This window comes from Pelodiscus sinensis, chromosome 1, assembly GCF_049634645.1.
Source record: "Pelodiscus sinensis isolate JC-2024 chromosome 1, ASM4963464v1, whole genome shotgun sequence".
In the NCBI taxonomy this organism is placed as follows: domain Eukaryota; kingdom Metazoa; phylum Chordata; order Testudines; family Trionychidae; genus Pelodiscus; species Pelodiscus sinensis.
Window position 1 is genome coordinate 233,697,111 of NC_134711.1, and position 27,615 is coordinate 233,724,725.

General features: G+C 44.2%; 1 protein-coding gene across 2 annotated transcripts in view; it reads left to right on the top strand.

Moving 5' to 3' along the window:
* NCK2 (NCK adaptor protein 2) overlaps nt 1-27,615 on the top strand; it is a 126,278-nt gene that overhangs the window by 60,287 nt on the left and 38,376 nt on the right. For both annotated transcript variants that reach the window (XM_075917651.1, XM_075917655.1), the window contains exon 3: nt 23,643-23,884. In XM_075917651.1, the coding sequence (XP_075773766.1) occupies nt 23,659-23,884 (226 nt within the window). In that variant the 5' untranslated portion in view covers nt 23,643-23,658. The remainder of the gene's footprint in view (nt 1-23,642; nt 23,885-27,615) is intronic.

Genomic DNA, 27,615 nt, shown 5'->3' on the forward strand with positions numbered 1-27,615 from the left:
TCTTTAGCAAAGACATTTTTTTCTGAAATGTTATCTAATTTTGAGTGATTTGGTGTTGATAAAGCCCATATGCCTTTAAAAATTCATATCCACCTATTGCTCAGTGTTTTGTTCTGTACTCTTGTGATATTATTTCAATAGTTTTCCAGTTTCCATAATATCATCGTCCCCTTTTTAAATTATTCAGGTCATCTTTAGGCATAGATTTTTTTTTTTTTTAACCAGTGGCAGTTACCTTGTTACTGTATTGTTCTTCAAGTGATGGTCCCTATGTGTATTCTACACATGGGTTTACATGTGTGCCATGTGTCTGCAGAGCCATTCAATCCACAGGATGGTTTGGGGTTGCCTCCCTAGCCTCTGTGCTTTGGGAGACTCCACAACGGGCACCTCAACTGTCCTATGAATGGGCCAGTCTCCCATATTGATTTGACATGGGGCCCAGGACAGCCTGGGGGGTATTACTGAGGAGCTTGGCGCAGGACATCAGCAGGGAGCTGCGGCAAGCATAGTGACCCAGCAGCCTGCGCCACTCTGCTGCTGCTATTTCCCAGCCTGGTCACGCTGTTTCACCACAGTGGTGGGAAGCGGAGTGCCTCAGCTCACTCTGTTCCCCCGAGTGAGGCATCTCTGCTTCCTGACACTGCAGTGAAGCCCAGTGACCTGGCTGGGAGGTGGCGGCAGAGCAGGCTGTTGGATTGCTCCACTTGCAGCTCCCACCACCACAGTGAGGGCAGTGGGTGTCCTGAGCCCTACCTATGACCCATGCCAGGATCCCCAGTAATCCCTTAGGTGATGTAGTTTGGGGGCTGGGGCTTCAGGGAAGGGATGCAATTGGAACAGGGGATTCCGGGTCCCACTTAGGTACAGCCCTGTATGTCTGAATCCAGAAATTCTTCAAAGCATCTTCTGTTGACCTTCATGTGCTCTGTAGTTTCCCTTGTGTTCCCAGTTGAGGGTATAAAAGGTAGTGTGGGTCATTGCTTCTCCAGTTTTCTTATCTCTTTATGTCCCTACTTGGAATCATGTCCTCTTTCGCCCCATGTTTAAACTGCAATATAAACACATGTTTAAACTAAAATATAAAACAATACATAGTTTTTCTGTCAAAGAGGTTTCCTTTAGTCACATCTCAGATTTATTCACAAGATTGTCAATCAGACAATATGTTTATGTGTATTTTTTTCTAAAAAATTCCATGTTTCTTCCAAAGATCAGACTCTTCAGTTTCTTGGTGTTAATCATGCCCTTTCTACCTGCAAAAAGCCAAACACATTGTAAAATTTCTGTAGCTCTTTATTATTAGAGCAAAAAGATCATGTGGATAAATCATATCCTTCCACAGGATTTCTAAGTGAGTTTCAGCATGCATCTTAAAATGCTACAAAATAGCAAAAATTCACCCTCCTAATGGTGTTATAGCTCAGTGCACATGAGCACCAGCTGTCTCTATAGCATCCCTACTGGATATTCCACTGCAAGACATTAGCAGAGTAGCAACTTGGAGCTGTGTTCACACATTCACACCATGCTATGCTCTAGTCCAAGTAGTAACTACAGATGCAGCTGTAAGAAGGAAGTATGACAAGAATCTCTGTTGCCAACTCTCTCTCACCCTCCTCCGATATGAACACTATTTGCCAGTCACCCACATGGGGAATACATACAATGATCATCACTTGAGGAAGAAGTGGAGTTTACTTACTGTAACTGAAGAGTCCTCAAGGTGAATAGCCCCTATCTACATTGCACTACCTGCTGTATTTCCTGTCCACTTTGCATCCAGTTTGTTTGCTGGAAGAAAAGGAACTGAGGAGACTTTGACCTATACTGCGTTTTATTCTCACCCCTTTGAAGAATTTCCAGACTCTGGTGCATGGCATGCATGGGTATCTATGTGTGGAATACAGATAGGGACCACACATCTCAAAGAACCTTCAGTTATAGTAAGTAATCTCCATACACTTTTTTCAACCCAATCTGCTTAAACTTTTTTCTTCTTGATTATTTAGTAATCAAACTATATCCACGCTCATTTTAAATTTATGGTCTGTTTGGTGAATTGTCAGACAACTTTTCAACTACAGATTATTTTCCTAGGTTAAACAGGTTCTAGGACAAGTAACCTAGTGTCATTGCACTTAAAACCTGGTTTTATGTAATACCAAGTGATTTCTGTAGAATTCTGTAGAGTAGTTCTGTAGAACTATTTGCACTTTAATTTAGTTTAAATATAAACATGTATGAGAATCAAAAAGAAAAGCTATTTGCTGTATAAGTTGTGAAAAATTCCAAATAAGAAATAGGAATAGCCTTTTTCTTTTTATGAAAGATGGTGTTATTTAAGAATCCTCCCCTCCCTTAAACAGCAGAATGTTTGAGTAAATAGGAAAGGCAGACTTTAGTGTTATATATTTTAAATGGTGTCACATTGATTAAGCATTAGCATCTTGAAATGCCCCCATGCAGGAAATTTTGTATCACCGCGGTATCACTAATGACATAAAAATTAAATCTGACTCTGGGGAGGTAAGCATATTTGAAGGTCACATCATTTGACACAGATAACTCCACACAGAACAATAGAATACTATTGCATGTGTTTAATGGAAAGTTGTAACTCATTTTTTCCCCTTAGGCTCCTACAATAAACCACTATCTTGCAAAATCACTTGGGATTTGTTGCACTATTTGGTAGGCTCCAGACTGGAGGCTTCTGCAGACATGTCCTGGATAAGGGGTTCTCAGGAGTGAAATTTAATGAAGGAGACTAAGTAGCTGGAGAGTCATGGTAGCCTGCTCTCTGGTTCTGAAATATTTTTAAGTTGACCAAAAATGGTACTGTAAAATTTCATTGTCTCAGTTACAGTTCTGCAGTATAGATTTTTTTGAAAGTAGATTGATAGATAAAATATAGTTGGCACCTATTACTATAGCATCTGAGCAATTCTCAAAATGTTTAAAATGAATATACCCAAATGGCGGGGAGCTCAGAGGTTGGGAACCCAGGGGGTGGGGAGCTGGGCAAGCGACAGGGCCTAGTGGCTAAGAGGGGAGCCCAGACGAGTCTGCTGATGGACCCTGGGAGAGCCTGGCATCCATCAGTAGAAGGGCTGAAATTGACCTCCATTGGTCCTGCAAAATCCCTTGTTCAGGACTGCTCTGGTCCCAAGGGTCCTGGTCAGGGAAGTCTGATTTGTAGCCTAATAACATAGGACTTGGAGAGTTGATTTTTGGTGGTATGTGACTTTTTACCACAGCTACACTGCTAGATTACAATCTTCCCTCATTCCTCTGGCTTCCAGACTAAACATCATTCAGACTGCGAGTCTGTCATGGAAGTCTTAGATTCCTTAACTTTCCAAGGCCTCCATGACTTCTGCAGCAGCCAGTGCAGCTGGCCCGGAGACTGGCTAAGCAACTTGGGCAGGCCCTTGGCCAACTGCACCGACTGCTGCTGAGGTTGACTCTCTCGCCTCTCCTTCCCCACTACCTCCTGCAGCAGCAGGAGTTTAAGTATGGGAAGGGGCTCAGGGCTGGGGCACACTGTTGGGTGTGGAAAGGGGGTGAAGGTGCCAAGTGGCGATTACCTCAGGGAGCTCTGCAGAAATGTTGATCTGTCCCTTGTCTCCTAGGCTGAGGTATGCTCCCTCTATCTGCAGGTACTGTCCCTGTAGCTCCCATTGGCAATGGTCCACAGGGAATGGGAGCTGCTTTTCTGGTTGCTCTTCAGATTGCTGACTGATCTTTCTGTGGGTCACTGGCCCTCAATCCAGAAAAGGTTCCCCCATGGCCTAGCTAGCTGAAGTCTTGAGTCCTATATCTCAGGAAGGGATGCTGGATGAAGACTCTGCATCCCAATAATGTGTCTAGAAGCCCAGAGCTTGACATAACTTATTGTTGTCCAGTTCTAGGTAGCCTTAAGAGCATGTGAGATCCAAAGTTTGGGTCTATTACAGCACCCTGCGGAGATTCCACCAGGGGAGAGTGGTTGGAGCTCTGGCAAGATTGTAGTAGGAATGTTAAAATGCATATAAATGACTAACCATGTAAGCGATGAAAATGGGAGAGAGACTCTCTCAAAGTATAGAAGATTTCACTGTAAGCTTCATGCCAATAAAAAAAACCAACCCCACTCCAACCACAGAAAATGCAGCCCAGGTGTTTCTGGGTATCAAAAGCCCCAACTGTTCAGTTGTGAAAACACCCAGTTCCACAAATGACAGCTTAAATAATGCAGTTGCGTGCTGCAGTGCAAAAACTGTGGCTCGCTGAAACTCTGTGAACAAAGTAAATGAATCTAATAAAAATGTAATATAAGTCCTATTAGTTGTATTGTAATGAGTATGCTTTGCAAGGAACCAGGAGTGAGAGAGTATTTTCTGGTATGATGTTTCACAGTTCTGTGGTTTCTGCAGCATGTTGTATGTCTACTGTGCTATATATGTCCACAGGGACATTTTATAGAAATGTTTCACACATATTTGAAAACTTTTAATTGTAGAGAGCAGAAGAGTTATGGTTTGCATTAAAGTAAGCTGCCCCTTTTTAAATCACAGATCCAGGTTTGTTATTTTTAATTGCTCTTCTAATGTTATATCAGTTAAAGACTGTTAAACCACTAGTAGGCTACAAAACAAACTTCATTTCTGTGCTCTAATGGAGCTACAAAGAAATTCGTTGTCTCAAAAGTAGAATTGAGGTTTCCTGTTTGCAGTTGTTTTGAACCACAAGATGCAAGCATTGTAGGGTGGCTGTAGATGCACTTGAGATTTCCGTGTCAGATATATTATAGTGCTGGAGAGAAAAGCAGGTATTGGTTACAGTTGTCAAAAAGCATTTGTTTAAAAAAAAATCCACCAGCAACAAGGATGAAAAGGAATGAAAGAAAAGAAGGAACAATGTCTGGATATCTTTAGGTGGCCTGAACCTCAGATGGTCTGTAATTGTGATGGAAAATCCAGAAGAGGAAAAGTGAGATGTTAGTGATTATTTACTATCAATCATGTGGTAGAATATCTAGAGTTGCATTTTGTTAAGGCAAGCAAATAAAAGTGAAGGAACATGTCTCAAAACATACAGGCTAGTATTAATGAGTTTTTAAAAAAACTTTTCTGTAATGTAAACTGCCTTGTAATGAATACGTTTATGGTATAGATTAATAGATTTTTTTTAAGGCCAAAGTGTGACAATTAGATTATTTAGTCTGCCCTGCATACATAGGTCAAGGAATTTATCCAAGTAATCTCCACATCAACCTCATAACTTCTGTTTTAGCAATAGCATAACTTTAGAAAGATATATCTAGTCTTGTTTAAAAGATATAAAGTGATAGGAAAATCCATGACATCCATTAAGTTTTTTTTCCAATTGTTGATTATCCTCACAGTTTAAAAGAAAAAAAATATTGCCCATAATTTCCACGCTGACTGTTCATTCTTGTTACTGCATTCTAGGATAACAGTTCCCCATCATGAGTGTGTGCATTCTTTGTAGATGTATGGTCTTGCATATTTGCTGAATTAAATGCATATTGTTCAGAGACTCACCTGGGGTCAACCTATACAATTGACCTGAGCCCATCATAACTTACTTCTCAAAACTAATCTTTGTCATCTGCTAGTTTTACCAGTTATTTTATATTTTCTTTCACATTATCATAATGTCACGCAGGACTATGTCAAACACATGTCAGCACAGTTACCTTTATCAACTACATTGGCATTGTCAGATAAACCTGATTTTTTTTTTTTATGGCAAGACCAAATTTTCATAGAACCTAATTAATTCCTATTAATATTGTTATTTCTTAAATCTTCTCTGATTATGTCCCATACCAGCCTTTCCATGATTCTCCCTGACTGATGTCAGGTTAATCATCCCAGAGACATTGGTGTAACAGACATTTTTCCTCAGTTCTCTGCACAGTGTTTCAAGATTTGTTAAAATGATGAATTCTTTTAATTTTTGTGGGGTAAAATATATGTGGTCCTGCGGATTTAAAAAATGCTTCATTATAACAGTTGCCATTTAACATCCCTCCATAGTTACGATTTCATTATCCCTGTAGGATAAGAATACAGGCAGTCCCCGGGTTACGTACAAGATAGGGACTGTAGGTTTGTTCTTAAGTTGAATCTGTATGTAAGTCAGAACTGGCGTCCAGATTCAGCCGCAGCTGAAACTGATCAGTTTCAACAGCAGCTGAATCTGGATGCCAGTTCCGACTTACATACAGATTCAACTTAAGAACCCCAGGCGTCCCCAAGTCAGCTGCTGCTGAAACTGATCAGCGGCTGATTCCAGGAAGCCCCGGGGCAGAGCAACTCTGCCTCGGGCTTCCTGTAGTCAGCGCTGGTCAGTTTCAGCAGCGGCTGACTTGGGGACGCCTGGGGCAGAGCAGCTTGGGTGCTGCTGGGTTGCTCCAGTAGCGCCGCTCCTCGGCGCTACTGGACCAACCCAGCAGCACCCAAGCTGCTCTGCCCCAGGCGTCCTGATTCAGCCGCTGCTGAAACTGACCAGCAGTGGCTGAATCAGGACGCCTGGGGCAGAGCAGCTGGGGTGCTGCCAGGTTGGTCCCATAGCACCCAGAGCGGCGCTACGGGACCAACCGGCAGCGCCCCAGCTGCTGTACCACAGGCGTCCGGAGCAAAGCCGCGGAGCACGGGGGCAGCGGGACAGCCTAGACGCGCCGTGGCTGTCCTGCTGCCCTCGGGCTCCGCGGCTTTGCTCTGCTTTGCTCCCCGTCTCCCTGGTCTGCAGACCAGGGGGACGGGGAGCAAAGCCACGGAACACGCGGGCAGCGGACAGCCCAGACGCGTCTGGGCTGTCCGCTGCCCGCGTACTCCGCCGCTTTGCTTCCTCTCCCTGGTCTGCTGGAGACCAGGGAGACGGCCCCGTTCGTAACTGCGGATCCGAGATAAGTCGGATCCGCGTAACTCGGGGACTGCCTGTATATCATTATATTTTTTCTAAATAGAGAATATAAGTATTTATTCCATACTTCTGACTTTTGCTGCATCATATTTGACATTTTACCAACCTGTCTAGTATTGGACCTATACTATTGCTACAATTATTTTCCTCCATTATATTTGAAGAATTCCTTCTTAATGTCCTTACCCCCTAACAACCAGAGATTGTTCACTAATATTTCTTAGCCTTCCTTTTATTCTCATTTTTACCTCATCTCTTAACTAGTATGTTGAACCAAAGACATTTTTTTCATGATTGGGGAATTGTGTTGTTTGAGTGGAGGTTTTTCTGGGAGGGGAGAGGGAGATGAGGAAAGCAAGAAAGGCCATTCCGTCAATTTGCCTCTAGTAAAGCATTTTTAATTATGTCTTCTTTAATGTGTATGATTAACATTTTTCTGTTACTCAGTTTTGCTCATGATTGTTTTCTGCTTTGGAAAATTAGCCTTTGTAAAGCACCAACTGTGTATATTTATTGGCTAGAACTATATATTTTATTTGCACATATCAGATAGCGTTAGGTCATTGTTTACACCTAGCCAAGTATAGTATTTTAAATCAATGATCAGCTCATCTTTACTCATCAGAATAAGTTCTGATAAAGAGTTGATTGCATTACTTCTTGTGTTTAAAAGTTATCATTAATTTTAGAAGGTCCGGGCCAGGGATGTTTTGCTAGTGACAGCGTGAGATTTCCAGCAAATGTTCCTGAGGCAAAACCCCCGTAATAACACACTGTTTATTTCTTCACATTATAGATGGTAGATTAAGGAACTCTTCATCTTGGTCCCTCGTGATTTGGTGGTCTGTAGCAGTCCCCTACCACCTTGAGATTTCATCAGTTGTTTCAATAATTTATAAGTATTCCAGATCCTGCTTTTCTGAATAGTCAGTGATTTTAAAGCAGGTAATATTTTCTTTGATGTAGAGTCCCATCCCATTCCACCAGTTTGCCATTTACAAGATGTTAGGTTGACAATAGTAATACCTGGATCTTTTACTGAACAGTTACAGTTCATTTAGAGCTAAATGTGCTTGCATAGTTCTAGGCGTTATCTTGGTGGTGTGTACTATGTTGCACTTGTCTTCACTGAATTTCATCTTTCATTGTGCTATATAATCATTATGTTTTATCAGGTCCAACAATTGTCCCTTGTTGTCTCATCTTGACTCATATAAATTTTGTGACATCTCCAAATGTTGTATTGTTTGAAAATTGTTCACCCATTTTTTCAGACTAGCAATAAATGTGCTTGCACAGGTCATGCTTTATAATGAAGAGCTTTGAAAGCTTTAGAAGTGACCAGAAAAGAGGGTTATCGCTGGACCTGTTCACTATCTAAGCACCAGCAAGTAATCCACCAACCATGGGCTGGTTTTAAAGTACAGGACTAAATGTCAGATAGCTTAGGCTCTGTCACTGAATCATTGTTCGCTTGGGCAAGTCTCTTAACATCTCTGAACCTCTGCTTCCATATCTGTAAACTTTCTTAATAAATTTGCAGGTGTTCTTAGGGCTCTGGGCAAAAGACACCTAACTTTACCTCTGTAGGGGCTTCAGGCTCTACTTTTTGGGCTCCAGGTAAACACCCACTGCCTGTGAACTCAAGGCTTAATCTTTTGCAAGGTTACAGTGTCTTTTACCAATGAAAGAGCCTTACACAGTAATATCTTACTTGTCTCTATTTATTAACTAAGCATACAATGCTCTCCACTTCTGATAAGGTAAATGGGCTTTTTTGATGGCCAGTCAGGATCAGGTCATTGGGAAATTCTAGTTTGTTCACAATGTTATTAGCAGGGTGTTGAGGTCTGGTAACTCTGGTTTTGAGGCTGTGTCCTGGGCTTCATTACAAAGAGCTTCCTTTTGGACCCCAGTTTTTATAGTAGGGAAACTTGAACCATGCTTAGCTGTACCTTAATCATTCATTTTACTAAAATATTACTAAATACTTTTCTAGCCAATCCTAATATATTGTAAACAATTCTTTAACCAGTCCTACCCCACTACCATAGTTGATTTACAGCTAGCAAAATTAATTATGCAACAGGCAGGAAACAATAAAAGAAGCAGGCAGAAACCATACAGAAAAACAATAGAGAAGTGGAAACCATAAAGGCAAAACAATTGCAGTATAGATTTTATAATCCTGTTGATGAGTGACGACTTCACTGATACTGTAGTGCTGTCGAACTAAGTTTTCTTTAACCATATTAAAGTCTGTTTTCTTTATCTGGTGATGGTGGATACTGTTAGGTCAGGATTTCCTCCTTAACAGCCTGATATTACATTGTTTTAATGTAATTTAGATGGTGGAATGTGAGGATTAGGGATGTGAATGACTAGTCAACTATCGATAAGCAAATGCTTATCAAATAGTCAAGATGCTAGTTTACTAGTTGCTTCCCCTCCCCCCTTGCTGCATCTATCAGAAGGAAGGAGTGAGGAGCAGGTGCTTCAAAGTGGCAGCACTGCATGGAGCCTGGGGCCAGACCCCCGAGCTCCATGTGACGCTGCCGCTTTGAAATGCTGCAGGCTGCACATGGTGTTTCAAAGCAGCAGTGCCATGTGGAGCCCGGGGTGAGCTGGGGACTCAGATTCCCCATCTGACCCAGGGCTCCCTGTGGCGCTGAAACTTTGAAATACTGGGAGGAGCATGGGGCCAGCGAGGGACTCAAGCAGTCTCCTGCTGGCCCCATGCTCCCTGCAGCACTTTTGCCTTTGAAGTGTAGCAACAACCCTAAGGGTACGTCTAGACTACATGCCTCTGGCGACAGAGGCATGTAGATTAGGCTACCCGACAGAGTAAAATGAAGCGGCGATTTAAATAATCGCCGCTTCATTTAAATTTACATGGCTGCCGCGTTGAGCCGACAAACAGCTGATCAGCTGTTTGTCGGCTCAGCGCGATAGTCTGGACGCTCCCCTGCCGACATCAAAGGGAGTTGTCGACAACCCAGGTATGCCTCATCCCAGGCATACCTGGGTTGTCGACAACTCCCTTTGATGTCGGCAGGGGAGCGTCCAGACTATCGCGCTGAGCCGACAAATAGCTGATCAGCTGTTTGTCGGCTCAACGCGGCAGCCATGTAAATTTAAATGAAGCGGCGATTATTTAAATCGCCGCTTCATTTTACTCTGTCGGGTAGCCTAATCTACATACCTCTGTCGCCAGAGGCATGTAGTCTAGACGTACCCTAAGGCTGTTGCTACATTTCAAAGGTGGAGGTGTCCTTATCGACTAATCGAAAAGTCAATGCAAATTGCATCTACTATTCGATTAGCCAATTAATTGAAATTTTGCATCCCTAGTGAGGATGTGACTTTCTGCTGTTTGACACATGGCTGCTGCTCTCATAATGTGGCCCTACGAAAAGGCTTCAAACCTTACAATATGGCAGCAGGAAAATACCTTATCCCTACACATGGTTCAAAAATTGTTTCTTGTTTTATTTTTCTGCCTATGGGCATATACTGAAACTAACAGTGCTGCATCAGTCATACATACCTTTTCTTGTCTTTCTCCATTTGTTTGCTCTTTCCGTTCTAGGAGGTCTCTTAAAAGGTATATACAGTAGCTACAGTATTTCTGTTTTCTGTGACTTGCTTTGTGATGATTCAATCTTTGCTCAGCCTTTACTGAAGCATATTGTTCTTCCTTGAGAGATTGCTTATGTTTGTCTTGTGTTAGGTGTGTGTGCGTGCCATATGTGCGAGTGCCAGAAGTTTTCTCCTCTGCATTACTCATGGGGGAATGGCTTTAGTGACCTCTGGAGTGGTGGAGTGTGGCAGGGGAGGCTGCTCCGAAGAGGCTCATGCTTGCAGGGAACTGGCTTAAAAGCCTGCTGCCCATAAGCACTGACTCATGCTGCGCCTTCCCCCTTCTTCCATGCTGCTGCTTCTGATACAGAGGCAGGAGTTTAGGGGGCAGGGCTTATGTGTAACCATGAAGGTTAACCGACGAGCCTCTTAAAAAACAACAAATGGTTTGGTAGCACTTTATTGACTAACAAAACATGTAGATGGTATCATGAGTTTTCGTGGGCACAGCCCACTTCTTCAAATGACCAGAGTTTTGAGTTTAGGATGTGCAGACCCAAAATAAATAGGGGAGAAGGGAAGGAGGTGGAAAAAAGGAGGTGGGGGTAGAAAACAAGGAGCAGAGGATATGGAAATATCAAAGGAAAAACAGAAGTGGTTAACCCAGTGATCTCTAGCCTTTTTACACCCAAGATCACTTTTTAAATGTCAGGGCAAGCCAAGATATACCCCATCCCTTCCCCAAGACCTCACCCTCTCCATTTCCTTCTTCTCCTTCAGTTGCTGTCCCCAGCCCTTACTCACTCTCACTGGGTTGAGACAGGAGATGTGGACTCTCGGGTGGGAATGATGGATTTGGGTGTAGGAAGGAGTGAGAGGTGCAAGCTCTGGGAAGGAATTTGGCTGCAGGAGGATGTGGAGAAGGGGATGCTGGCTCAGGAAGAGGGTTCCAGGCTGGAGAATTTTGGGGTCAGGGGGAGGGTTGGGATGCTGAGCAAACTGCAGACTTCTGGATGTGGGGGTGCAGGTGTTTGGGTTGTGGTGTATGAGGAGCTCAGGGTAGGGGGGGGTTGCAGTGTTGTGGCATAAGACTGGTATTGGGGGTACAGGTGTTCAGGGATGTGGGTGGCTCAGGGCAGGGGGTTCAGGTGTATGATAGGCTCAGGCTTGGGGTGTGTAGGGGATGCAGGGGGTTTATGAGGCTGCAGCCAGATGGGGGCTTGTTGGCCATGCTTCATTTTTAAATAAAATATTATTTAAACACAAAACATTTCAGCGTTTTCTTTATTTATGGGAGGGGCAGGGAACATTTTTTGTGTCAGGGGCCACTGACCCAGAGAAAAATCATTCAGGGACTACACAAGTGAGATGCAAAATCTCAACCCCTCCAGAAAATCCCAGCACTCACTGATGTGGCCTCAACTAAGACACCTCACTCCCCTGGCATTCCAGCCCTATGGTGGAGGGTAAAGTAGGTAGGACTGAAGTTCAAGGCCTAAGGCCAGATTAACTCTTCTGAGGTACCAGGGTTAGTGGATTTTGTGGGCCTTCCTAGGCTCTGGTGTGGAGCCAAAAATGAGGGATCCAGTGTGCGAGACTGAGCTGCCAGTGAGTGGGGTAGGGACGAGGGTGCAGAATCTGGATGGGAGTTGCGGTACAGGAGTAAGCTGGGGGTAGGTGTCTGGTCAGAAGGGAGGGGGCAGTAGCAGGGTGCTGGTGGGTGTCTGGCCAGGGAAGAGGGGGCAGTAGCAGGGTGCTGGTGGGTGTCTGGCCAGGGAAGAGGGAGCAGGAGCACGGTGCTGGTGGGTGTCTGGCCAGGGAAGAGGGGGCAGGAGCACGGTGCTGGTGGGTGTCTGGCCAGGGAAGAGGGGGCAGGAGCACGGTGCTGGTGGGTGTCTAGCCAGCAGAGAGGGCAGGTGCAGCTCCACCAGTACCTGGGAATCTCTCGGTATGAGGATCTCTCAGGCAGGCTCTGCAGGCAGTGCTGAAAGAAGGGCACGTGTGGATCCTTTAAGAAATCCAGCTGCTCTGGATCCTCCGCTGCCATTTTAGCACCTGCCCCCACAACCCTGCCTCCCTGGGGAATGGGGGAAGGAAGGCAAGACAAGAAAGTGTGCACATTGCTGTGGGGAGGGAAGGAGCAGTGCATGCGCATGCTTCCTGAGAATCCGGATCTGACAAGGAACTGTGGGACTTCTCTCCCTCTCACACCTCGCCTCCCCAACCACAGGAAGCCGACTTTGGCTCCAATTTTGCGAGGGACAGGAGGCTGTAGCGCCAGAGCAGGCTCCTCGTTGCAGGGAGTAGGGAACAAGGGGGTACTGCATTGAGATCGACTGGCAGTGCCTCTGCGATCGACCAATTGATCGCAATCAACTGGTTGGCGACCACTGGGTTAACCATTTTAAGCATTTAAATTATTACATTCCTAGTATGAGGAGCAGGTGGTATGAGTGCAGGAGCGGGGGTGCACAGAGTTTGGGTTGTGACCTGGGCAGGCATGGTGGAGGGGAAGCAGAGGGCTGGGGAGAAATGGACAGGGGTGCCAGGTGCAGGTTCTAGCCCGAAATCACTTAGGGGGTGTCTAGACTAGACTATAGGGTTTTGTCGACATAAGTCTACTTTTGTCAACATAACATCGACAGAACTCAGCAGTTTTGTCAACGACTGTCAACCTCATTCTACGAGGAATAACGCCTTTTGTCGACAGAAGGCATTATTGCGTCTACACTGTCCTTTGCGTCTACACTGTCATGTCGACAAAGTGGCTTGCTTTGTCGACAAAACTGGATGTAGTCTAGATGCTCTTTGTCGACAGAAGCTTTGTCGACAGTATCTGTCGACAAAAGCCTGTAGTCTAGACGTACCCTTTCTTAAGCAACTCCTGGCCAGCAGCCCATTAGGACCTTTAGGCAGGTTTTCAAGGAAGCTGGCTATGGGGCTCATGTGCTCTTTGAGCACCGCAAACCCTTGGAAGGGGACAGGCATTGTTTGCTGGATGCACCACAAGCATGGGCCAGGCAACTCTTATTGGCTGCCAATGGGAGCTGCAAGATCATGCTGGAGGCAGAGGCAGTATGTGAAGCCCTTGCCCAGGGGCTCGTGGGACACAGAGCACATGACTCCCTCAGCCAGTCATTTTGAGGGGTGTGACACATTGTGGAAGGCAAGGAGCCTTCCTGAGGGACTTGCAGGTCACATTTAGCCAATCCCTGAGTTAGAGACTAATGAGCTGCAAGAATCCCTCCTGGGTGGGCAAGATTTTTTTTAAATATATACTTAGTAGTCTACATGTACTTGCAACTTAATGAAATTTAACAGAAAGTTCTGATCTTGTGGCAAATAAAATAAAAATTAGCTTAGGATACAGCATTGTAGGAAAAGCAGACCAGGGGCAGGGAGAGTGAGAGGGGAAGCCTGAGCTCTGTCAAACTACAGGGTGGACCTCTTCAGTCCGGCACCCTCAGGACTTAACGCGTTCCCATACGAGGGAATGTGCCAGACCAGAAGAAGTCCCCTGCTGCCAGTTCCCCAGACCACTTAACCTCCCCGTTGCTGGCCCCAGCCACCACCCCTGCCAGGCTGCCATGCTGCTGCAACCCTGGCAGCCCGGACTACCCTGGCCCCACTATCTGGACTGCTGCATCACTGGCCACAGCCCTGCTATCAGGGCTGCCGCAGCTGCTGTATCTCCGGCCCCACTACTGCAGCTGCTGCAACTGTCACACCCCAGCCCTGCTAGTGGGGCTGTTGCGGCCCCTGCTGCACTACCATGTGTCCGGCACTGGTCTGAGCCCCAGCCCCAACGGGCTCCGAGCCACTTGCCATCTTGTCACTGGGGCTCCCAGCCGGGACTCCCTGGTCCAGTTGCCAGATGAGGGAGTCCTGGTTTTGGAAGGGTCAACCTGTAGTATGAGAAGTACCTGTGAACATAGGGAATGTTTAATGGAAACTGCAGTTGGAATAATATATGAAAGAAAAACCCAACCTTCTGTTACAATAATAAAGCTAAAAAGAAAGCGGCACCCATGTTGCAAAGTAAAAGCATAGTTAATACTCACATGGTGAGAAACAGCTAAGTTTCATGCTTGAATTGACAGCTGTGTTTGCAATTAATTTTTTAGTTAAATAAGCATTTCCAAACTGGTGCTGAAGTCTTTTAGAAAGTGACATCATTTAACTCCATCTCCGGCCATAAGGAGATTAGGGGCCAGATTCTATACTTTGGTCCAGGCCCTTTGCATTGCTTTGGCAGCACAAAGAGGTCAGGAAGAAGTTGTCCTAGCCACAGATTTTCCTGGTTTGATAGTCTCATTAACATTGTTGTTGGAGTTTTTGCATTTGACTGGATTTTTAAAAAAATATAACATAGCAGATCTTCAGAGAACACTGATGCTTTGGATGGATGTTTAATTCCCTTGAAACTTTGGTAGTTGGGTTCTCCCCTGTGTGCAGCCTCCCCAACTTATTTCTTTCATTTATAGTCTGTTATATACCACTTTTCAGTATATGTGAATACCTCACATACATTAATAGAATTACTTTCTTTGAGTGATGGTCCCTGTTGTATTCCACAGAGGATAATGTACATGTGCCCAAAGCCAGAGTTTTTGAAACTAGTAGTGCCTGTCTGTCTGTTCATGCATCCTTGCACTACTTGTGGTTTCTCCCTGGGTGATAAAGGCCAGGGAAGACCAATCATGTCTCCAGTTCTTTCACAGCACATGTGTGGTCCAAGTGAGAGCTCCTACTATCCTCTTGTCCTAAGGGTGATGCATTTTGCTGACATTATTTTTATTTCTCACTTAGCTCAGTATTTTTAAGTCTGCCTTACTGAAAAAATATATGGGGTTACAGACTGGGGATACACTCTGTCAGTATCCTGCCAAAAAGTTCCCTCCCTGGCATGTAGGCAGGATGTGCCATGGTTGTCAGGACTTGGGACATTTCTCCTATATTTCCCTTTCTATTATGCACTTTCTTGTTTTATTTTTTAAAGAATTGCAAATGGACACTGCTTTGGAATTTTCCTTCTCTTCCTACCCTCAGAACCTGGTTCTGCATACTAGAGTATGCAGAAGCAGCCAGGATTCAAGGTATACTTCTTTTGCCCTTTGTTCTCCCCCAACAAGGAGCCCCTGTGCTGTCTCTTCTGTTTGGGAGAAGCCTACACTCTTTCCAGGTGCACATTTTGCCTCTCCTTCCCCACATGTATGCAAGAAGGCAGAGTTCTCTGTTTTAAAAAAAGCACCTCCTGGAGGCCACCAATGGATCACAGTTGGACATTGGCCAAGGAATCCCTCCGTACATCAGCCAGGACAATCCAAGAGAGTGCCTCCAGCCTCAGAGAGATAGTCCAACTCCACTAGTATCAGTGCTACAGATCCCTTCATTGGGGCCTAGCCATAAGCCACAGAAGCATGCATGTAAATATGGCAATACATCTTTCTCCAAGCCACAGACAGATGCTGTGCCATTCAGGACTACTGACCAAGAAGGGACACATCATTCCAGGGCTCACAAAAGTGATACGAAATCGCAGTGCTTGCCAGATGCATTGATCCACAGTTCATACCACAAGGCTTGGAATCAGAACTCTTAGTGTCTAAGGCACTGTTGGTACTGATGCTGGTGACTTTATTGGCAGCAGCATCCCCTGCAATTTCTTTCCCCTTGAGTGGTTCTGCATTAATACTTACTGAAGTGATTTGAGTGGACAATCTCCACAGGCACCGGTACGTCTCTGATGAAGACCCAGCCTCCAACATCAGATTTGTTGCTATCGGGTCTTGTTCATATAATACCACCCTCTCCATCCACATTACCAGTGTAGCTGGAGTCTGATTCCTTCTCAGAAGCAGAGGAACCAGTCATTCCATTTAAGTTGCCACCCCTTCTCCAGGGGCAAAGCTACCATAAAGCTCAGACAACACCATGCCGATACCCTTCCTTCCCACAAATAAGAAGACGTTGGTATCCGGCTCCTTAGTACATAAGAACGGCCATACTGGGTCAGACCAAAGGTCCTTCTGCCGACAGTAGCCAGCACCAGGTGCCCCAGAGAGGGTGGACCGAAGACAATGATCAAGCAATTTGTCTCCTGCCATCTCTCTCCAGCCTCTGACAAACAGAGGCCAAGGACACCATTTTATCCCCTGGCTAATAGCCTTTTATGGACCTAACCTCCATAACTAACTTTGTCAGTGAGGGACAAAAAGGTATCTTTTAAGAAGTGGAAGTCCAATCCTAGTGAGATAAATAGAAAAGAACATAAACACTGTCAAATCAAGTGTAAAAATGTAATAAGAAAAGCAAAAAAAGATTTTGAGGAACAGCTAGCCAAAAACTCAAAGAAATAACAAAATGTTTTTTAAGTAAATTAGAAGCAGGAAGCCTGCTAAAAAACCTGTGGGTCCCCTAGATGATCGAGCTATAAAAGGAGCAATCAAGGACGATAAAGCCATTGCGGAGAAACTAAATGATTCCTTTGCTTCAGTCTTCACGGCTGAGGACATTGGGGAGATTCCTGAATCTGCACCGTTCTTTGTGGGTGATGAATCTGAGGAACTGTCCCGGATTGAAGTGTCATTAGAGGAGGTTTTGGAACAAATAGAAAAACTTAATGTTAACAAATCTCCAGGTCCGGATGGCATTCATCCAAGGGTTCTAAAAGAACTTAAATGGGAAATTGCTGAGCTTTTATCTGTGGTTTGTAACCTATCCTTTAAATCGGCTTCCGTACCTAATGACTGGAAGTTAGCCAACGTGACACCAATATTTAAAAAGGGCTGTAGAGGCGATCCTGGCAATTACAGACCGGTAAGTCTAACTTCAGTACCGGGCAAATTAGTCGAAACAATAGTAAAGAATAAAATTGTGAAGCATGTAGAAGAACATAATTTGTTGGACAAAAGTCAACATGGTTTCTGTAAAGGGAAATCCTGTCTTACTAATCTATTAGAGTTCTTTGAAGGGGTTAACAAACATGCAGACAAGGGGGATCCAGTAGATATAGTATACTTAGATTTTCAGAAAGCCTTTGACAAGGTCCCTCACCAAAGGCTCTTGTGTAAATTATATGGCCATGGGATAAGAGGTAAGGTCCTTTCTTGGATTGAGAACTGGTTAAAAGACAGGAAACAAAGGGTAGGAATAAATGGTAAATTTTCAGAGTGGAGAGGGGTAACTAGTGGTGTACCCCAAGGGTCAGTCCTGGGACCAATCCTTTTCAACTTATTCATAAATGATCTGGAGAAAGGTGTAAGCAGTGAGGTAGTAAAGTTTGCAGACGATACAAAACTGTTTAGGATAGTCAAGACAGAAGCAGACTGTGAGGGACTCCAAGAAGATCTCACCAAATTGAGTGATTGGGCAACAAAATGGCAAATGAAATTTAATGTGGATAAGTGTAAAGTAATGCACATCGGGAAAAATAACCCCAACTATACGTACAGTATGATGGGGGCTAATTTGGCTACGACAAATCAGGAAAGAGATCTTGGAATTATCGTGGACAGTTCCTTGAAAACTTCCACGCAGTGTGCAGCGGCGGTCAAAAAGGCAAATAAGATGCTAGGAATTATTAGGAAAGGGATAGAAAATAAGACCCAGAATATCTTACTGCCCCTGTATAAAACTATGGTACGCCCACATCTTGAATACTGTGTACAGATGTGGTCTCCTCACCTCAAAAAAGGTACTTTGGCCTTGGAAAGGGTTCAGAAAAGGGCAACTAAAATGATTAGGAGTTTGGAACAGGTCCCATATGAGGAGAGGTTAAACCGACTGGGACTTTTCAGTTTAGAAAAGAGGAGACTGAGGGGGGATATGATAGAGGTCTATAAAATCATGAGTGGTGTGGAGAGGGCCAATAAAGAAAAGTTATTTATTAGTTCCCTAAATAGAAGAACTAGAGGACACCAAATGAAATTAATGGGGAGCAGGTTTAAAACTAATAAAAGAAAGTTCTTCTTCACACAGCGTGTAGTCAACCTGTGGAACTCCTTGCCAGAGGAGGCTGTGAAGGCTAGGACTATAATAGAGTTTAAAGAGAAGCTAGATAATTTCATGGAGGTTAGGTCCATAAAAGGCTATTAGCCAGGGGATAAAATGGTGTCCTTGGCCTCTGTCTGTCAGAGGCTGAAGAGGGATGGCAGGAGACAAATCGCTTGATCATTGTCTTCGGTCCACCCTCTCTGGGGCACCTGGTGCTGGCCACTGTCAGCAGACAGGATACTGGGCTAGATGGACCTTTGGTCTGACCCAGTACGGCCGTTCTTATGTTAGCAGTACAGGAAACGTCTTTGTCTTAACATGTTTCATTTATTTAAAAGATCTGAATTTCTCAACAATTTAACATCTTACATTTTTAACCTTCCTTTAGGTGTGAAATAATCTCTGTCCAAACCTGTTAATTGCAGCTCTTCTGCACAACCATACCCTCAATTAGCCTAACTAGTAAAGAGTTAGTAACTAATTTTAAGTTCTGCATATCCACAGGAGTAGTGAGAATTGGCTGTCCCAGTTCACAATTGCTGAAATAAACCAATCCTAAACTGTAGAGAGATTGTATTGACAGCAGCAACAACCAGAATGGATTCAACTACAGTCTCCTTCTGGCTACATCAGCTTACTGATCTGTGAAATATTGCTTGATTTATATGAACTAAAGGCAGAGATTTCAGTTTACCAGAAAACTTGGTTCAAAAGCTCAAAACTGTATTATGTCTGTTGTTATCCAAAGGGTAAAATTATTTTAAAAATTCAGTTTTCAAAGGATCTGAAATGGAGGTTTATCCTTTGCTGTACTTCTTATTTCTTAATCTTCATCTGACATGCTTCAGCTATTGTGAATTGTAAAAACCCCATTTATTGTCTGTAACTGTTTAAACTTTTCTTAAGTTGATCAAAAGATAATTATTTTATAGACTCATGTTCAAATTCCCCATCTCATCCTTACCTGTTGCATGCTGCTCTGTATCTTGTGTTCTGCCAATTGAGAAATGAGGATGTAGACAAACCTCTGAACTCTCAGTATTTCAGAAAAAATTGCATGTCCTGACTTCCATGCTACAGATAGACTTCCATAGTTACAAATTTGTCCTGACCATTGTTTTCAGGTGAATCATCTCACTTCATCTTTCTTTACTTGGAATAATGGATCAGCAGTATCCAGACATAACTCAGTTCTGTGATGGCATCATGGTATAACCATACAGTCACAATTAAGATAACTTAGTGTTTGTGGTCTCTGATAACTGATTTTTAAAGATGTATTTGTCTTTTATTTTTGTCACAACATTTTTGAGTTTTCATAGCTTGTACTGTAGGTAGGTAGGTACTGCACAAGTTGGATCTTGAAATGGAAACCACCATAAACAGAATCATATGACTGGGTGGGACCTCAAGAGGCTTTCTGAGATACCCATATATTTGACTTCATACTTTAAAAAACTGAAAGATCAGAAATCAATGTGATGCTTTTTAATATAGAAATCTTGTGATACCACTCAAAGATCTTCAAAGAGGATGAAATTGAGGGGATGAAATAAGATAGACTCTTATTTATTTGAATGTTACTGTACTTATTATCTCTTGAAACTTATATTTTGCATGTGTGGTTTTTTCTAAAAGAAAGCTCCTTGGTTTTATAGGGCTAAATTGTTCCTAGCCCTTACTCAGTCATGATGAGAGTAAAGGGGAGTGAAGCTTCCCCTACTCAACAAAATAATAGCTTACTCAGATTACAGCTCCAGTTCAGAGTCCTCTCCATGTGGGCAGAAGGAGCTATTTACCCAGCCTTCTCAAATCTCATGAATAAGGGAGGGGATGGGCCAGGGAGAATAGAGAGGAGCCTTGGCTGTGGTCCTCCTTGCTGACTCTCTCTTTTTAACACAACCTGCCACACCACACCAGGGAACAATAAGGAAGAAGAGATTCTAAGATGGATAGCTATGTTCTATACCAGAAGTTCCCAAACTTTTTGACACGGGGACCAGTAAATCCATTCATGAGCTTTGGGAGGACCAGTAACATTCATTTGCATATTTGCATAATCATTAAGCAAATGATGAATATTCAAATAAGTTGTTTCTGGTCCTCCCAAAGCTCCAGTGCCAGCTTTAGCAAAGCTTTTGAGACGGTCACCCACAATATTCTTGCCAGCAAGTTAAGGGAATATGGATTGGATAAATGGACTGTAAGATGGATAGAAAGCTGGCTAGACCAGGGTTTCCCAAACTTTTTACTTTAGTTGGAACCTGTTTTTTTCAGTACTGTTTTTTGCAGCCCAAAAATATAAATACACATAAAAAAAGAATTAAAAACGAATAAATTTTCAGTGTTTCACCCTGCTGCATCCTCTGCCAAGCCTGGGCCAGGGCTTGAGGGACCCGATGCCGCATGGGCACTCCAGGAGGCAGGAGCAGATTGGGGGTAGGGTATCTGGCTAGGAGAGAGGGTGCAAGGAGGGGTACGGTAGGGTTGCCAGGTGTCCAGTTTTGTACCGGACAGTCTGGTATTTGAAGGTTTTGTCGGGGAAACAAATTGAGAAAATACGGACATATAAAATGTCCAGTATTTTCTAATTAGGTAAGTTTTATTATTATTAGGTATATCAGTCTGTAGCTGTGAACTGCCTGGCTGGTAGATGTGCTCATGCTGCGTGAGTGTGTCTACCAGCCAGGTAGTTCGCAACTACTCGAGGGATGGCATGGGGGGGTAGGAGGGGATTGGAAATCCTAGGGCTGGACTCACTCGTGTGCCCGAGTCTGCATGTGCCCGGGTCAGTCCCGCTTCCCACCGGCCAATTTGCCCCCTCCTCTCCCCTCCCCGCTTCTCCTCCCAATCTCCCCTGGCCAGCCCTGCTGCCCTCATCCAGCCCTGCTTCTGGCTTCTGGCGGCTGGTTCTCCTGTCCTCCTCCTCCCGATCTCCCCCGGCCAGCCCTGCTTCCACTGCCTGATCTCCGCCAGACAGCCCCGCTGCCCCCAACCCTGCTTCCCAGCAGCGGGTCGGTCTCTCTCTCTCTCTCTCTCTCACACACACACACCAGTATTTTTTAAGTGAAGGGTTGCTCCATGTGGTTCTCTGCTCTGGAATGAGGGGAAGGCTTTGTGTGATTTCCCCACCCCCATCTCAGTCCTCAGCTCTATTGGCCAGAAACAGCCAACCAAAAGGAATGGACTCCAGTTAATCTCTCAGTTCCTATTGGCCAGAAACAACCAGCCAATAGGAGCTGAGATTGGCCTAGGGGACAGGGACAGCGCAAGCCTCTATCCCCTCCCGAGCTGAGAGCTGCATGGAGGGAACAGGCTGCAGTTTTAAGCTGTCTGGGGCTTCAGCAGGAAGGGAGCCCAGCCTGCCTTTGGGGAGCTGCAGGGTTGCTGACTGGGAGACACTTAGGTAAGGGCCTCCCAGCCAAAGCCTACCTCTGGCACCCCTGCCTTTCCCACACCCCAACTCTCTCCACCAGGTCACCATCCAAACCCTCTGCACCCCTCTGTCCCAGGTCATAACTCCCTCCCAGAACCTGTATCCCTTCCTACACCTCTTCCCCCAGGCCAGAATCCTCTCCTGTACCTATACTCCCTCCCTGATCTTACACCCTAAACCCCTGAACCAGGTCACAACCCCCTAGGACTCCACACCACCTCCACAGAAAAGTGCAGCCCTTGACCACTTTCCAAATTCTTGGAGTGCCCCTCCCCCCCAAAATTATTGCCCTCCCCTGGTCTGAATGATACAGATTAGAAGAACATATCTATTTTTTCTGCTGAAGCAAAAATTAATTATATAACTAAATAGACCCAAAATACCACATGGTCCTCTTTTTTTTTTTTTTTTTTTTTTTTTAAGAGAGAGAGAGAGAGAGAGAGAGAGAGAGAGAGAGAGCCCATGCTTTTCTTTTTAAACTGAAGTATTTTTAATGTTTGTACGGAGCATGTTAGAATGACAGTCATTATAAAATGATGTAACATACAAAGTGTGCTATTGAGGATTGTGACATAGCTCCTCCTTAACTGTGGTGGGCCCCACACTTTCAGGCACTTTACTTACCTCAGAGGCTCACATCAGCCCTCAATTTAGACACCAGTTTGCTGTTTGTTGAGATACTCTTATCATTGGCCAGCATGGTAAAAAGAGAGAAAACCAAATTTCATAGTCTCTGTGATATAGGACAGGACATAACCAGTCTCTCTTTAGTACTGGAATGGAGAACTGGTAGTGTGGGAAACCTGGGCCCACCATCTACTCTAGTTTCCAGCCCAGGAACCCTGTGATAGAAACTGTCTACGATGTCTCTGGTAACATCTGCGTAACAGCTACGAATCCCCTATGCCATTTCCTCATAGTCTTCCTCAGAACCTTCCCTATGGCAGGTTCTTTCTCCTGGTATCTGCTTTTACTTTCTCCTCTCAGACTCTCCACAGCTCCCTCTCTCCCCAAACTCCTCGTGCACTCTGAGCTACCAGAAAGGGAGCCCATTTTAACCAGTCTCAACTGGTTCTTCAAAGGCCCCAGGTGTTCTGACTAGTCTAACTCACTTGACTCTGGACAAGTCTGGCTACAGGTGACTTATTTGCCCTGATTGGTTCTGGTAAATTCCTGCAGGTTCTGGTTTAGCCCTTATTAGTTTACCCCGGGAAAAGAGACTTAATCTAGGGCTAATATTTCTCTCCTAACACTTATTTTCTTGTACCCCTCTGGCCCAACCCTGTCACAGAATGGAAAAGTAAAATCTTTTTTGGCTTGTACTACTGTTTTTTTTTTTATTACGAAGAGGATCTTAAAGAATGTAGGAATAATCTTATAATTGTGCGTATAGAGGTTAAATGTGTTGTAAATGTTAAGTTTAAGAACTTTTTTAGATATTCTTGCAGTTTAATAACATTATTTAATAGTCCAGAAGAAGAAATTTAAATTTGTGAATAAGTGTATTACCAGGATATCCTAATTTGATTACTGTATTGTTTGGCAAACCAAAAAGGAATGATTTTTTTCATTTATTTTTGTATATGCCTGTTTTTTCTCCAAAGGAGTTTAAGTTTACATGCTTTTATGTTGAAATAATAATGGAAGGGGATTCAAGTAGAGTGTGTTAATGAACTTTTCCACTGCTTTGTGGCAGAGGGACTCCATGAAAGATGACAGAAGAAGTTATTGTTATAGCCAAGTGGGATTATACTGCACAACAGGACCAAGAACTTGACATCAAGAAGAACGAGCGTCTTTGGCTACTGGATGATTCCAAAACATGGTGGAGGGTAAGAAATGCGGCCAACAAAACGGGATATGTGCCATCAAATTACGTGGAGCGAAAGAACAGCTTGAAGAAAGGCTCCCTGGTTAAAAATCTAAAAGACACATTGGGTAAGTCTGATACAACTAGTGACTTTTAAATTAGAGTGTTAAAAATGAATTTGTCTCAGTAAAATGAATGCTTTGGGGGGATTTTGTAGTTATGGGAGGTAGTGCTTGATCAATTTTTTTTCCACAAAACATTAATGTGGTCAGTAACGATTTTGCTCATATCTATGTGCATGTTAAGTAGAGCAAGAAACATTTTTTTTTCAGTTGTATGCACCATGTTCATTTTAAGGATGTTAAGAGGCAGGTAATTGGCTAATAGTAATCGATACAATTTGTATTGACTACACAATTAGTCAATAAGGGAAGGTACTCAGTCCTGGCTCACGCCTGGTCCAGTAGCTACCCCCACTGCGGTTCTACATTTTAAATGTAGTAGGAGGTGGGCTTGCAGGCATCCCGGCTCTTACTACATCTAAACTGCAGAGGTGCAGCAGGGGTAGGTCCAGGAGCTGGCATGAGCCAGGACTGAGTAAGCCCAGCTCAGTCCCAGCTCTTGCCAGGTTGGGAGCTAACCCACTGTGGCTCTGCATTTAAAATGCAGTGCCACAGCAGTCCCTGACCTGTGCAAGCCTGGACTGAACCGGACTTGCTCAGTCCCAACTTACGTTGGGTCCCATAACCCCTGTCCTCGGGGAGTCCCAGTGGGGAGCTGGGTCTCCCCACAGACAGTGACTGTTCTAAGGGATGTGGAGCAGCTTCTGCCCATAGCGAGCTTGGGTTCACCGCAGGCAGAGGCTGCTTCGTGGCAGTCTCCCCTTCCCTCATTATACCCCACTGTTGCCTCTGATACAGAGGCAGGAAATGGGGGTAATGCAAGTAATCAAGTAATTGACTTGACTACACAATAAGCCTAGACTTAGTTGATTACTCAGGGTATGTCTACACTACCCCGCTAGTTCGAACTAGCGGGGTAATGTATGCATACCGCACTTGCTAATGAAGCCCGGGATTTGAATTTCCCGGGCTTCATTAGCATAAGCGGGGAGCCGCCATTTTTAAATCCCCGCTGCTTCGAACCCCGTGTAGCGCGGCTACACGGGGCTCGAACTAGGTAGTTCGGACTAGGGTCCTATTCCGAACTACCGTTACTCCTCGTTTCACGAGGAGTAACGGTAGTTCGGAATAGGACCCTAATCCGAACTACCTAGTTCGAGCCCCGTGTAGCCGCGCTACACGGGGTTCGAAGCAGCGGGGATTTAAAAATGGCGGCTCCCCGCTTATGCTAATGAAGCCCGGGAAATTCAAATCCCGGGCTTCATTAGCAAGTGCGGTATGCATACATTACCCCGCTAGTTCGAACTAGCGGGGTAGTGTAGACATACCCTGAGTAATCAACTAAGTCTAGGCTTATTGTGTAGTCAAGTCAATTACTTGATTACTTGCATTACCCCCATTTCCTGCCTCTGTATCAGAGGCAACAGTGGGGTATAATGAGGGAAGGGGAGACTGCCACGAAGCACTTAAAAGTTATATTGAAACGAGGAGTGCCACGAAGCACTTAAAAGTTAAAGTGAAACGAGGAGTAACGGTAGTTCGGAATAGGACCCTAGTCCGAACTACCTAGTTCGAGCCCCGTGTAGCCGCGCTACACGGGGTTCGAAGCAGCGGGGATTTAAAAATGGCGGCTCCCCGCTTATGCTAATGAAGCCCGGGAAATTCAAATCCCGGGCTTCATTAGCAAGTGCGGTATGCATACATTACCCCGCTAGTTCGAACTAGCGGGGTAGTGTAGACATACCCTCACTTACATCCCTAGTTCATAGTAGTAGCGCTTGATTTTTTTTTTTTCATTAACCTGAGGGTGTTTTCTAACTCTTCTAAAAGTCCAAATGGAAGCAATGGAAATGAATATCCTGATATTTCAACCATTACTTATATCTGCCTACCAGTTCCCCCCAAGAACACATAAAGAAAAGTATAAATGCTTACATTTTTAAGAAGTTAAGTTGTTTTGATGAGGTGTATCTGAAAGTCACCTATACACGTTTAATCTTTTCACCACTAAATTTTTGAATTTGTTGCAAAATTCATCAAATATGTGATTCTTGCAGATTGAATACTTTAAGAAGCATTCTATATTGGACTCAGAGTAATAGCATAAACTTGAAAGGTTTTTACTGTGCTTTTTTAGACTTTGGGTCCTCATTTCTGGAATTTCTTGTACTGATGTTGGTAATTACGACTTTTCCTTAATTAAATATAACTTTTAAGTGCTTATAGCTATAGCTAAAGGCTGTTATAAACATAGTGATGTTTCAGGATGTATTTATTAAAATAGAAACAATTATAAAGCAAGAGAAAAGTTGGCTGAGAAAAGAATGGTGTGAGGAAACTGAAAAAATAGGAGAAAATTATTTAATTTAATTTTTTTTCTAATGTTTTGAGCTTCCAGCAGAAACTCTCAAATTATAGGCTGAAAACTGTCAACTACAAACCAAAAATTTCAATTTGGAAATGCTAACCTGCCACTTTGTGGAAGTTCTAGTTTGCCTTGTGTCTTTTTTCTTTGATGGGGAAGGGACTCAGCTCTGCGGAGCCCACTGCAAATTGGCAGGAGGGGCACGCCAGCCCAGCCGGAGCAGCTTCTGTCTGCAGCAGCCTGGTCCAGGTGCATTTCAGGCAGGAGGGCTCTAGCCTAACCAGGACAACCCATGTCCATGGCCGGGGAATGGGACACTCCAATCCAGCTGGATTAGAGCTACCTTCCTTCTCCCCCATCTGCCATAATTTAGATCAGTTAACTGATTAAATGGGATTTTACATCCCTAGTAGGGAACCTGCCAGCCCCACCAACTCTTCTCCAGTACCAGCAGGGGTCCCAGCCCTCTACCTTCCCACGCAACCTTGTGGGCCCTGGACCTCAGAGCACCCATGATTTAGTGTGGGGTGTATAATACAAGTCATGGAAGGTCACTGGCTGTGAATTTTTGTTTACTGCCTTTGACCTGTCCATGACTTTTACTAAGTAAAAGATATAATGGCAAAAATGTAACCTTAGCTATAGTGTACTATGGAATAGGCGGTCCAACTTGAGAACCTAGCCTAAAGAGGAACCTCAAGTACTTGTCCACAAGTGGGCATGACAGCCTCTGCAAGCCAGATTCAACCTCCCAAGCCCTTTGATGTGGCTTTTGGCCACTCCCACTCCCCCAGGCAATTGAGACGTGGGGGCAACGGGAGTGCACAAAGTCTCCTCTCCCCCCTCCCCCACCAGAGGCATGCGGCACCAGAGGGAATTGCCAGCAGTTTGACAGCTAGTGGTTTTCATTAGGCACTTTGCACCCCTGACAGGATGGAGGTGGGGTGCAAAGACTTCACATGCTCCCCCACCCCCAGGCCAATCAGAATCTGTGGGTGTGGGAATGCATGAAGTCTCCCAGCCTTGCCCCTTCTGCCCAAGGCCACGCCCCTTCTGAAATTCATGAAGTAGCCCCCCTTCAAAAATTATTGCCCATCCCTGTACTAGTCCCATGAGGGGGAACAAAAGCATTTCCAAATGAAAATTTGTTAATGTTCATCAAAAATATTCAGTTTTCAGTTATTGGCTTTTTTGACACAAAGTAAAAATCAGTGTAGAAAGCAAATACTTTTGAGGAAAAAAATCCATTGTTTTGTTGAAAACACAATTTTTCATTGAGAAATTTTCAATGGTCCTACGTACTGTCCATCCAGCTCCTTCTCATGTCTCTCTTACTTTTAATATCTAAAATAGCACTTTTAATAGCATTTTT